This window comes from Sarcophilus harrisii, chromosome 2 (genome assembly GCF_902635505.1).
Source record: "Sarcophilus harrisii chromosome 2, mSarHar1.11, whole genome shotgun sequence".
Lineage (NCBI taxonomy): Eukaryota > Metazoa > Chordata > Mammalia > Dasyuromorphia > Dasyuridae > Sarcophilus > Sarcophilus harrisii.
The window spans coordinates 561,581,758-561,595,805 of record NC_045427.1 but is presented as its reverse complement, the minus strand read 5'-3'; the positions used below and the strand labels follow the sequence as shown (position 1 = coordinate 561,595,805).

Here is a 14,048-nt window from a genome sequence, read left to right as displayed (position 1 = left end):
AGTTATGGGTATCACAAAACATGAATAAAATGAAGAGTGTCAGAGAGAAGCAATCAAAATGGTAAAGGAACTTTAGTTCATTTCACATGAAGTTAAAGACTTGGGTATAATTATCCTAAAACAAAAAACATACTAAATATGATTTTTTTGTCTGCAAATACTTGAAAGGCTTTCCCCTAACAAAATTATTCTTGGCTTGGTCCAAGAGAACACAAGTGGAAATAAGGAATGATAGATTCAAAGAGGCACATTTAGGCTTGTGATAAGCAAAACTTCTTGATAATTAGATCTGTCTCAAAGTAAAATGGGATGCCTCGGGAAATAAAGGATTCCTCTTATTGGAATTTTTCATGCAGAGTCTAGATAACCAGTTTTTGGACATGCTGTAGTGAAGAACTTTTTAGGGTATTCATTGAACCAGGGATCCACTGAGATCCTTTCCAACTCTATGGTTCTGTGATTCTGAATAGAGAAATATGCAATTATACCCTCCCCAAAAGGGCAAAAACATGCTAGAAAATTAGCATTCCAGTGTTGGAAATGTAGTCAAATTTCAACTGCCCACGCTGACAAAAGAAAGGTTAATTCAAAACACATTTAAACTAGCTTTGAATGCAGGCAGAGAAACTGAAGCCCATCTCCACAAACCTAAACATATATATTCCTAGTTTTTTGCCTGATAATATGATGCTCCCAGTTAATTGACTCTAGCTGTCTAGGACTTAGTGTGACTTGGGAAAGAGGATATGAATTAGTTACAAACAGGATGCATGAGAATTGATTGTTCAAAGATTTTTAATTTAAATCCAATGACTTTCTTTTCAAGAGCTCAGAGCAATTTCACACAAACAATCTAATATCTCCATCCCCAGAATATCCCATCTTCATGTTGGAAAATTGAGGCCTAGAAAGGTTAAGCAAATTCTATAATGTTCATATCCAATATTGAAGTTAGGGCCTTGAGTGATGACTTCAAAGAAGCTCTATTTCCCATAAAGATGAGGTATTTCTCCAAGAAAATCTAACCAGTTAGTATTTATGTCACCAAGGGGCCATCAAGGAAAATTAAAGGCTTCTGACTGCATGTGGATTCTGAAAGGTGAAAATAAAAGGTCTAAAACAGAAAAAATCAGGCTCCCAATATAAATTCTGCTTTACATTATCACTATGGGACAAAACTTGCAACAATTTAAAAAAAATCACTCTCATAGAACCTGTTTTGTTTTTGTTTTGCTTTTTGAGAGAAAATAGCAACTCACCTTTGGCAGAGAATACTTGGGCAGCTTAATCTGGGCAAAGGGTTCTCTTCTGTAGGATACATAGTAGCTGGCTCTTCCACCCGAAGTCACCTAAAGGAGAAAGCCAGAAAAGACATTCAATCAAATATTCAATGTGTGTTAAGTGCTTACTGTTTCCTGGGCCCCATGCTAAGTGTAAGAGAATACAAAAGTAAAAATGAAATGACCCCCATGCTCAGAGAGCTTACATTCTGCTGGGAGAAACAACACATTTATATGCAAGTATAAATAAAATATACCCAGAATCATAGAATTTGAGAATAGGAAGAGACCTTAGCAGCCATCTAATCTAAATCATGAATGCAAGGAATCTTCAATATAATATATCAAATAAGTAATCATCCAGTTTCTGTTTGAATACCTTTAAGGACAGGAAACTAGCCTTATGGTCTCTCCCATCTTTGGGCAATTTTAAGTTTTAGGAAGGTTTTCCCAAGGTTAGAATTAAATTTGTCCCATTGCAACTTCTAATCATTGTTTTTGGAGTGACACATTTGTTCCGTGACAAGAACAGATCTAATTCCTCCTACGGAAAACATGTCTTCAAATACTTGAAGACAGCCATCATCCTTCCTCCTTTCCCTCCTAATCCTGTCTTCTTGAGGCTAAACATGCCCAGTTCTTTACACTACTCCACATATGACAGACTTTAGGACTCTTAGCCATCCTAGTTAACTACTTTGGACACCCTAGAAAATTAATGGTTTTTCTGAATCTGTTACAAACAAAACTGAAGTCAACATTCTACAATTATCCCTTCCACATTATGACTTTCACCATTGTGGTTTTGGTATATCACAGTTTAAAAAAAAAATTAAATGGGAATTTTGGGGATGTTTTGTGGAAAACGCAGATGACATGCAAAATCAAGCAAATGACAAAGAAGGTTTAGAAAATTGGAAATCCATAAAATATATGTTTTACATTATACAATCAATCTATCTCATCTTTTAATATCATAATAATTCAGACTTCTCACACAAAAAATTTATGTGATTTTCCAGATCCTGGAGGCACCATACCCTTGACCCCAACAATGTGGAAGAGATAAATGTAGATGATAACTGAACAGTTACTGAATACTGAATAGTATTGCAAAAATTTTTGCTTTCTTAATATAGCCCAAGATTAATATTTTTTAATTATCAAATCACATTGTTAATACATATTGAGCTTTGAGTACACTAAAATCCCTAGCTCTCTTTCAAGACAAATCACAAACTATGCCTTCTCTATATTATACTTAAAGTTAATTTTTTGTACCAAGACTTTACATTTATTTCTATTTAGTTTTCCCTTGTTAGATTCAGCTCAATGCCCTAAGCCTGTCAAGATCTTTTTTGATCAAGATTCTATTGTCTGGTGTGTTAGTTATCCTTAGTAGCTTTGCATCAGGTACAAATTTGACAAGCATGCCATGTATGCCTCATCTAAATCGTTGATAAAAATGTGAAATAGCATAGTTCCAAGCATACATCCCTAGGGCACTCCACGAGTTCTTCTCTAACAATGACACTGTGGTTCTAACAATTATTTTGAGTCTGACCATCCATCAAGTTCTCAAATCAATCTAATTGTAATCTCACCTAGTCCAAAGCTATTCATCTTTTCTCAAGAGGAGTATAAAATAGTTTGCCTAGAAATTAGCAAAGCTTTGATAAAGTATATCCAGAGTATTTTTCTACTAGCTTAATAATCCAGTCAAAAAAGCAAAGCTTTGATAAAGCATGTTCAGAGCATTTCTCTACTAGTTTAATAATCGAGTCAAAAAAGAATATGAGATTAATCTGGAGTAACCTATTCTTTTTTCCTTCTTTTTCAAAATATTTTAACATTTAATATTTTTATTTTCTCCAGTTATATCTAAAACAATTTTTCATTTGTTTTCAAAACTTTGGAGCTCCAGATTATCTCCCTTTCTCCCCACCTCCAACTCCCAATAAGAAGGAACATGTGAAATTATTTCAAACATTTACAAAAAACTCATGTTGCAAAAGAAAACATAGATCTCCCCATAAGATTAATCTAGGTTTGGAATTCACATTCATCAGGCACAAATTTAAAGGGGATAAATACAAGTTTATTACTGCTTAGAACCTTAATTCAAATAAGACATAAGGAGAAAAGAAACTTGTAATAGAGAAACAATACACAACTTAATCATTATCACAGTAATAAAGACAGACAGACAGACAGGTAACATATAATTACCAGTTTGGAAAATATCAACTCCTGAGCTTTCTGGCTGGGGAAGCTCCAAATCATACAACTGGCCAGAGTACACCATGAAAAGGGAAACAAATCCCAGGCAAGGCCTCCCTTCCTGGGTGAAGGTCCAAAATGTTTACCTTACTATGGTACTATAATAACTCTATTATATGATACTCCTGCACAGAACAGCTTCTCAGTTATAGGCCCTTCCCCAAAGGGAGTAATTTATTCATTCCTTAAGTTATCTAGTTTCATTCGGGGAACTGATCTGGTTTTCAGGGTAAAATCTGCAGGTGAAAAAGGTGAGCCACCTGCCAAGGCTCAGAGGAAGGTCTTAAATCAAGCACAAGGAAAAAGGCCTGCTTTTCCTGTGCCAGTGGGTACCTTATCAAATAAGTGCAAGCACATAGTTATAGTTATAGTTATACAAGGAGACCTGGATGACATTCATTGAGACTCCTTATAATCACAGAAAATACTCCAAGGACATGGCAAAGACTTACTAAAATTTCTTACATTCAAATCCTCCCCCATAAAAAAACTCTCAAGAAAAATAAAGTTTAAAAAAGTATACTTCAATCTGTATACAGACACAATCAATTCTTTTTTGAGGTATGGATAGCATTTTTCACTATAAGTCCTTCAGAATAGTCATGGTTCATTGTATGGCACTGTAAGATGTATAGCAAGATCATTCACAACTGATCAACCCACAACATGGCTACACTTTGTAGATAGAAAATGTTACTTTGTTTAAATTCATAAAGGACTTTCCAGGTTTTTTGAAAGCATCCTTCCAATCATTTGGAAATGATTGGAAACAATAATATTCCATCATAATCACATATCAAAATTTATTCAGCCATTCCCCAGTTGATGGGCATTGCCTCAGTTTCCAATTCTTTGTCCTGAGAATAGAGCTACTATAAATATTTTTGTATAAATATTTTTATTTTAAAAGTAAAAATATTTTTACTTAAAAAAAATCTCTTTGGGGATTCATGCTTAGTAGTGATCAAAGGATATGCATAATTATATAGTCCTTTGGGCATAGTTCATATCTTTTGATCATTTATCAATTGGGGAATGGCTCTTATTTTTTTAATAAATTTGAATCAGTTCCCTATACATTTGATAAATGAGGCTTACAACAGAAAAACTTGCTTCAAAATTCTTTTTAATTCTATTAATTAATTACTATTACTAACTGTAGTTCCCTCATTTTTCTATTCTCTCTTTCTTTTCATCCTGAGCCTCCTCCAAAATATTTTGCTACTGATCACTCTCTCCCCAAAAGCTCTTTCTTCTATTACCCCCCACCTTTCCTGTGTCCTTCCCCTCCTACTTTCCTATAGGGTAAGGCAAAATTCTTTAAGGCTGACCTGTTCTTAATGAAGCCATGCTGGTTCTTTGAACGCACTGCTTCCTTTCCTATACCTTCCAATTCTTAACTACCATCTCTTTAAGTATCCATTATAGATTTCTCCCCTCCAAGGAATGGAAACAAAGCTCATTCAGGTACAGTGTGCAAACTCTGTTCTATTTTATTTTTAAAAATAGGGACAGTTGTCTAATCTTGTAATCTCTCTTCCACTTTCCAAAGTGGAATATTATTGGCATGTTCTGTAATCATATGTGTCAATTCTTTCAGTAACAGAGATATAGTTCATCAGGACAACAAGGCACACACTGACTATTTTCTTTCTTATCTTGAGTATCAACTTCCTCTAATTGTTCTGTTACTTCCAATGGAAAAAAAATGCAAAATAAGAATTGAGAAGTTCTACTTTCTTATCAGTTATCACTGTTCCATCCACACCAAACCAAGGTCCTATTCTTTTTTCAATGTTCTTTTTTTCACAATTATTACTTCAAATGTTTGTTGTTCTTAGATCCGGACCTACTCATTATGAGTTTAACACTGACATTAATTTTACACTATTTTGTTTTTAAATTCACTGTCTATTATCTAGTTCTCCTTAAGTCTTCTGTATATAATGCACATAAAATAAATAAAAATATATATAATCATGCCTGGAGGATATGACAGTTATCAAGTGGCAAAGACGCTTTTTCTAGACTTCTATACTGAACCCTTGAAATCTCTCCCAGTAATGAAGCTTATAACTTCTCACAATCAATCAGGTGAGATTTGTGACTTCATTTTAAGAATAGATTTTGTTGGTTCTTTGAGTACTTCATTAAAATATTCAAGACATTCAGAGGGAGGACATCTGCACACTAGCCTACACACACCAGCTCTCATTTTTCTGTCTTGAAATGTGTGTTACTCTTTTGATTGAGAGGCCACACTCTTGTTAGAAGAAGCAAACCCTTGAAAATGATATTATTTATATGTTCTGGCAATTCCAAGCAGACTTTCTGAGGGTACTAATTATTCTGAACTTAAATTACTCTGATTTGTGCAAAATGAGTCTATTTGCTATTTTCAGATGAAAGCATGAGCAATTATTTACAAAAAATAAAAAGGCAGTTTTGTGACCAAATTGTCTGTTCAATTATGGGAAGATATCCAACAGAGTTAAAGGAGAATCATTATTCTATCTACAATGTAGACCCATCGATCAAACTTATCTTTGTTGAACATCTACTATATGCCCCACATGGTGGTAGATACAAAGATTTATGCATCATGGTCCCTTATTATGCCATAGTTTGTGGATGTTATTATCTCTCTTAAAAAGCTTTGAGTGACTCAAAAAAGAGGATATGTATTACTAATCTTGTATCATCAACAGAAAAAAAGAGTATGGCAGATATTTAATAAATGTTTGTTGAGTCTGAATTCCCTGCCATTTATCTGCATAAAAGCCCAACAGCAAAATGAGAAAAGTAAGTGTTAATCACCAGAAGTAAAGGCTGAGTCCTTTCCTAAATGAACTTGCTCTGAATAACAACTATCAGGTAGGATAATCTAGCCTTCTCCCACTTACTACCTAAAGCTGACAAACTTCAAAACCCAGACTCTGAAAGAATCAAAGGGAAGTCTCTGCCAAACTTAGGGGTCCTTGCTGAAAAAAGCCCTTTATTGCTCCTGTCCAAAGAACTATAATGCTCTTAAGTGCAGAGAGCCCAGTAACACAAAGCTGAACCAGAGGCTGAAAGTGGAGTAAGCTGCAGCTGCCCATGAAAGACCCACTCCAGGGACTACAGCAGACTGATCTAGCCAGCAGATACATATTCCCACGAAGAGCCCAGTGACTGAGAAATCTGCTTGACTCACTTTGGTAGCAGTATCCCAAGAGTTAAGCAACGTAACATTTTAGACAGGCATTTAGACCTAGCCTAGTTGAGGATTTATCCATTGAGCTGTCATGTACTACAAAGAACCAGTTCAGTGGAGTAGCAGTAATGCCATAGCCAGTAGTAAACTTCAAGAGAACCCTCTAGAGGACTAAAAGTTATTGAAAATCTGAGTTTCTGGAGTTGTGAGCTGTTTTGAATATTTATTCCCTACACATGTGCTTCCCCTCCACTGCACAGAAAATTTATATTTATTCTTCCCTTCATTGATTCTTCTTATATTTGTGAGAGATAAATCCCCAGATTTACAAAGTAAGATTTTGTAATTATTGTTATTATGTCATTTCAGTAAATGCCTTTTCTAGAAATCTAATTGAATTGACTGGCTGATTGTTAAGTAGAAGAACTAGAGGTTTATATGCTATGGTATTAGGAGAATGACCACCAATAGGTTTACCCCTCTAACTTTCAGAGTGGTGGTAGTCACTGTTCGGACATTACCTGATGATGTCAGTGTGGTTTGGGGAGGAAGCCTAGAGGGGTTATTTATGTTTTGTTTTGTTTTTCACTCTTGATAAAAACAATAGAAAGAGGAATGGACAGAGGACAGCCCAAATGAGTATAAAGTCTCATTAAGAATAAAAGTGATCCCCCTGTGTTTCTGTTCTCTTCCCAATAGCGATTGTTATAAAATAAGGGAGGTTTTTTGATAGGAGCATAAATATGATGGGGCAGTGGAAAGAGTAATCAGAAACTGGGTGAGAATATGAGGATGTAACTGAAAAGCCAGTGAAATAGGTAGGAAGCAGTGTTCTCTGGGCTCCACTCCCGCCATGGAGAAGTCTGCCTTCTCTAGGGAGACAGGTTTACCCTAACTACTTCCCTGACCTAGTTAAGGTTCTGAATATATATTAAGGGCCCCAGGAAGTGGGACAGAGAGTATGCTTCTGGGAGTTCAGAAGGATAAGATAAATGTTGGGCTACTACTCCATCAGTTTTACTGCTTTTGCTCCTTTGGGTTTTTTTGTTGTTTGAAGTTAGTACTTCGTTCTCAAAGAGTAGGTGATGACAAGTGAATTGGATTTAAATGAGGGAGGACTGTGCAAAGTCACCAGCCTCACTTCTATGTGGATACCCTTCAATTGGCACTGAACAAAAATGGCCTTCTATTGTTAATTGTACTTTCATCTGTGCCTCCTATTCTCCTATTTTGACAAGTAGCTCTGGGAGGTCAAGAACTACATCTCTTACATCTTCCTCTCCCCCAGCAAACTCATCCCAAGGCAAAGAAGAAAATAAATGGCTCAATAAGTATTGGTTGATTGATAGTGTGACTTCATATGACTTTGACAAGGTGTGGGAACGGACTGTGATTGTGGAAGTTTTATAATTCCAGAGAGTTATATCCAAGATCAAGTTAGTTTTCATTTAAATGCTGGCTGACAATTTTCCTACCTACAGAATATACTGATTTCCTAAGTCATTATCTCTCCCCGCTGAAATAAAAGCTCATTCTCCCAGGGTGTCACCCCAGAAGGAAACTATACAAAGAGTACTGGAACTTTATTTATCCATGGATCTCCTAAACCAACTCTGTGAGAGCAGAAAACTGAAATGTCCCCTAGATTGCCTTTTATCTCCCAATTATTAAATCCACTCCAGCTGTTCCAAATCCTCTCTTACAAGCATATATGACCATAGAATAGCAGTGCAAGCACCCTCCAAAAATTTTGATAGATTCACTTTTAACATAATTGTTAAATTTCCTACTTACATGCTTTGATTCAAGGAAAGATTAGTTTATATACTGGGATAAAACTACCACCAAAATTTAAAGATAAATGGGTTCAGAGAAAGAAACCCAAGGTATTTACAAGGCCTAAAAAAGATGAAATAAGATGTAAAAATAAGACAATGGCACTGTCCTGTTGTTGGGGACACAATGGGACAACGTCCTCAGAAAATTCCCAAGCCACTTGTCATACTTCTTTTCAAATGAAAAATATAATTTTTTAAGATAAAAAGAGGGGAGGTCTTCTCTAAGAATGGGGCCTCTTTCTCTTCTTAACTTACTGCAGAGTCCCAGGAAAGTGGTCCAACTCTGCAGATGGCCACTCTGTAGTCTATTATCCTGACTCAGAGGGAAATTAATATTCACAGGAGAAGATAACATGTCACATTCATGGGAAATAGCAGGACAACAATAGCCAAAAGGCTGATTGCATTTAAACACTAGCTCTGGTCCTCATCAAATCTCCCTCTTATTCCTGGAAAGAGGCCAGATTTCCAAACTATGCCTGAAACTGGCTTCTGTCCATTGTGGCTGCCAGGAAGATGGAAAGTTTAATATCTCCATGGATGGAAGTTTAATATCTCTATCAGAAAAGGTTCAGTACTTCTTACCATGAAAAACAATACCCTCAGGGATGTTTCTTAAACAATGAGGAAAGGAGTAGTCCAGCTTACTTCTGAAGACCCTACCTTGGAATGTAAACTGGGTGAGTCCCAGGGGGCACTAAATGGTTAATAATCCTTATCAGCTTCCATTATCATTATGTTTGAATTCACTAAGCCTCCTCCTGGCTTCTAGGGAAAACAATGCTAATAATACATCCTGAAACAGGACAGAATGGTTGCTCAGTTCAGGGAATGTGAGGATAAGAGACTGAAAAATGAAAGCTTAGGGATTTCAAGGACCTTCTATTGTTATCACACTCTGACTAGCCTGCCACTGGTTATCAAATGAAAGTCTCAGCTTTTCTGTCCTGAAGTTAATCATCAGTATAAAAGTATGCCAAGGCATTTATTGCATCTTCGGTATTATTGTGCAAATCTGGCAACTATATTAAGAAGGAATAAAGTTTAGAGACTGCTAATCTATTTTGATGAACTTTTCCTACCCTTAGAAGCAAACTTGCTGCCATTGTAAATCCCAGAGATTATTACCATTTTTTCTTGCAGTGACACCTTTTATTTCATGTTTGATGAATGTCATCCAATTATTTGCTCTAGGCTCATCCGTCATGCTCAATGCAAAATTAGCTGGATATTTTCCTTTGCTAATGACTAGCTCATTAATCTGATTTTCTGGACTTCCATTTTACAGGTTTAATTGGGCTCCTGGCCAGTGAAAATGATTCCTTTGGAAAAATGTATTTGCCATTAAACACATCTGTCTCTCATGACTAGTTTCCTTCCTTACTATGTCCAAATATAACCTGACACATTTTTTACCCCCTCTGCCACTTATTCTGTCCTAGAGTTGTTCATAAATGATTGGGAGAATCATTCCCCCAAAGTAGAATTCAAGGTCCTGGAATCATTGCAGTCGAGAGTGTAAACATCCAATTCTATGACTCAGAAAATGAGCTACCAGAACTACCTCCTAGAGAAGATAAAAATTATATCTTTTATAGCAAGCACTCATTAAGCATCTACCATAGATATAAAGTTCTAAACTTTTCATTAGGGAAACAAAAACAGAAATAAAACAATTTTTGACTACAAGAAGCTTATATTCTTGTGAGCAGACACAACATATACATACTAAACTATCCTACAAATGAATCAGGCAAGGGCAAAGTGATGTGAAATATTTGAGGAGGGTTAGAGACCATCAAAACATAGATTAATAAGAGAAGATTGAATACAATAGGGCTAATTATATTTTCAGTATATCTGCATCAAGATAAACTCAAGTATCTTTCCAACTTCATAATCTCAAGCTTTGTTGCCTCTCCATCTTTGGGAAATTGAACACATTTCTTCTGACTTCATGATTCTCAGGTGAAATAATCCCTGGTTCCACTTTCCCAGCCCATTCCAAAGGAAGTTATATTTCTGTCTTCAGGGCCAAATATTCAAGGTTACATTTCCCTCCCTGAGGGGATAATATTGGGAAGCTGGTGAAATGGATACCTGTCCATGAGAAACTGGAATGAGGATGGACTCATTTCACACATGATCTGTCTCTTTCATAGGAAAAAGACTCTAAAGCTTTACAGAAGCTGTTCCAAGTGGATAGCTGTGTCCAGTGAATTGTAAATAATTTCTCCAAGCAGAGTGAAATGACCTTTTTTGCTGGTATGCAGGAGTGACTTTTCACGTAATCTCTGTATTGTTTTTTCTTTTCCCTTGAAATGGAAAGGAACAGCAATGCTATTATGTTACACAATTAATTTTTCCAATTTCTTTGTTCACTAATTCCATTCATATTATTTAGGATGAATTCTGAAGGCACTAGGTCTCTTCTTCCCTTTACTTCCCCCCTACACCTATACAATTTCTTCCAATATCTCATTTTTCTTTTAAAGAACACTGAGCCAGTTCCCTAATCACCTAAACTGGGTCACAGTGGTCCAAGAATTGCAAACAAGGCCCAAATTATAATTGTAAATTGCCACCAGTGCAAAGTTGCCACCAAGATAGCTATTGGAACAGTCAATGACAACTGTGATGATTTTCTTATTGGCTAAGAAGCAATGTTGAGTGTCCAAAAAATCCTATTACGTCACATTTTTTCCCTCAGTAGTATTTTGTTTTTCCAAATACATGTAAAGGTAGTTTCCAAAATTCATTTTTGTAAGATTTTGTGTTCCAAATTCTTTCTCCTTCCCCAAGACAGTAAGCAATCTGATATAGGTCATGCATGCACAGTCCTTTTAAATGTATTTCCATATTTGCCATGTTGTGCAAGAAAAATCAGACCAAAAGGGAAGGAAAAACAGACAAGCAACAAAAAAGGTGAAATCATTATGTTTTGATCTGTATTCAGTTTCCATAGTTCTTTCTTTGGATATGGATGGCATTTTTCACCCCAAATCACATTACTGAAAAGAGCCAAGTCTATTATGGTTGATCATCACATAATCTTGCTGTTACTATGTACAATGTTCTTTTGGTTCTGCTCATTTTACCTGGCATTAGTTCATGTAAGCTTTTCCAAGCTGTTCTGAACTAAGCCTGCTTATCATTTCTTATAGAACAACAATATTCCATTACATACATATCAGTTGGGCAATGATGGAATAAATTATGGCATATGAAATATACTTTCCAGTCACCCATGTTCACAACCTGTGTTGCCTCAACTCCTCACTATCTCTCATTCCCCCATATCTAATAAATTCCAAAACCTGTTAATTCTATCTTCTAACATTTTTGTCATTATCCCCTTCTTTCTTCTGACATTGTCACCATCTTATTATAGGCCCTCATCATCTCAAACGTGGACTATTATAACAGCTTTTTGCTGGTTGGAATCCCTATCATATATTTCCCACCATTCCAAACCATCTTCTACTCAGCTATCAAAATGATTTTCCTAAAGCAGAGGTCTCACTACATCACTCCCTTGCTCAATGAATTCTAATGGCTTCCTATCATCTCCAAAATTAAATATAAAATCCTTTATTTGGCATTCAAAGCCCTTCATGACCTAGCCCCCTATTCTGTCTTTCCAGTTTTCTTATGCTTTAAACACTTCCATGTAAGTACTGATCTAGTGACACCAGCCTCATTGACATTCCTCAAAGGTAATACTTTGACTCTAGGCATTTTTATGGGTTATTTCCCATGCTTTCTCTCTTTATCTTTGCCTTCTCCTGGCTTCCCTGGTTTCTTTCAAGTCTCATCTAAAATGCTACTTTCTGAGAGAAGCTTTCTCTGTCTTTAATCTTAGTGCCTTCCTTGTGAGATGATTTACAATTTATACCATAGGTATCATGCCATACAGTTGTTTGAACACTTTCTGTTTTCCCTATTTCACTTTGAACTACTTGAAACAGGGATTGTTTTAGGTTTTTTGTCTGTTTTATATTGTTTCTATTTGTCTCTTTATTTGATTTGCCTTGTATTGCCAGTACTTAACACAGTGCCTGGGACATACTAATAGGTACTTAACAAATTATTATTGACTTGATTTGATGTGTGGTTTTAGAAAAGGAAAAAAAAAAAACCACAAGTAGTTTTTAAGATTTGAGAAGACTTCATAGAAGAGGTGCCATTTGGAATAAATTTGGAAGGATTGGCCATATTCTGACAAGTGAAAACAGTAGATTGGAGGAAATCTCAGAGAGGTAAGGGTATGAACAGCTTATCAAGGACAAAGGTTCTTCTGATGTTAATCTAGGACTCTTGTTACTATACTAACAAAGAACTTTTGGTATTTCTGATCTACCTATAGCAAAAGATTTTGCCAACTATACCATACATTCATGTTGTATTAATTCCTACAACTTCTTTTTAATAAGTGGATTCATTATTTCACATGAAAAAAAAATAAAAACTAAACAAAACAAAAAACCCAATAAAACAAATCTCCTTTAAATAAACCTCCTTTGAGTGAATAATCCTAACTATGCAAAGAACCAAAATTCTCTTCTAGAATGAAAACAGGAACATGGACTTTATAACAGAATATGTCTCTAACTTACTCTTAGTGTCAGATTTGAACAGTGTTTCTAAATTGAGACTTCATTCCTTGAAGTATTGCAGTTTTACACAGATTAAATGCTGAAAGGGATATCTAATATAATTCACCTTTCCTTACAGATGAAGAAACTGAGGTCTTTAAAGTTAAGTGACTGATTAGTTTTACTGAAGTGAACTGCCTATGTTGCAAGAGCAAACAACATTATTAATACTTTTGTGTCTTTTTTATATTAATTAATCAAATATTCAGTTGACTGCCTACTCTAGAACAATGATTATAATGCAAAGAACATTCAATTTAGCATTGAAAACCTGGGTTGGTATTCTGACTCTATAGGACTTTGACATTGCCAAATTCTGAGCCTTAGTTTCTTCCTTTGTAAGATAAAAATGGTATAATTGATGTCACTTTAACTCACCAATTGCCAAGCTTAATAAGACCTGTGTGCATCTTATGTATATTTTTATTTCTTGCCAAGACCTGTGTCGGGTGATATGGAATAGTCTCAAACAGGATTCCCTGCTACCAAGTTCTCATAAACTGGAGTCAGAACAAATACAAAAAATCATTGCAAACAAAACTAAAAAATTAAGCCCCAAAATCCACCGATGTTACACAGAGGGTTTGTGAAATTTTACAGATCAATGTTCCTAATATCTTTTTCCTATAGTCCCAATATTATAGCTCATTCATTATGTCACATTTTCCATGTCTTAATTTTTAATTTTATGCTTGTAAAGAAGTGTTCCCCTAGATGATGTAAACACTTAAGAAAATAATGCCCTTTTTATAATAAGGCAGTGAATAACTAAAAGCCAGAAAAACCCAAAGGTCTCCCACAA

At 35.5% G+C, this 14,048-nt stretch overlaps 1 protein-coding gene across 1 annotated transcript in view; it reads right to left on the bottom strand.

The window, feature by feature from the left end:
• The window catches only part of SORCS3 (sortilin related VPS10 domain containing receptor 3), a 694,786-nt gene that overhangs the window by 139,995 nt on the left and 540,743 nt on the right, over positions 1-14,048 (bottom strand). The window contains exon 8 of the mRNA XM_031955808.1: positions 1,260-1,349. Coding sequence (XP_031811668.1) covers positions 1,260-1,349 — 90 coding nt within the window. The remainder of the gene's footprint in view (positions 1-1,259; positions 1,350-14,048) is intronic.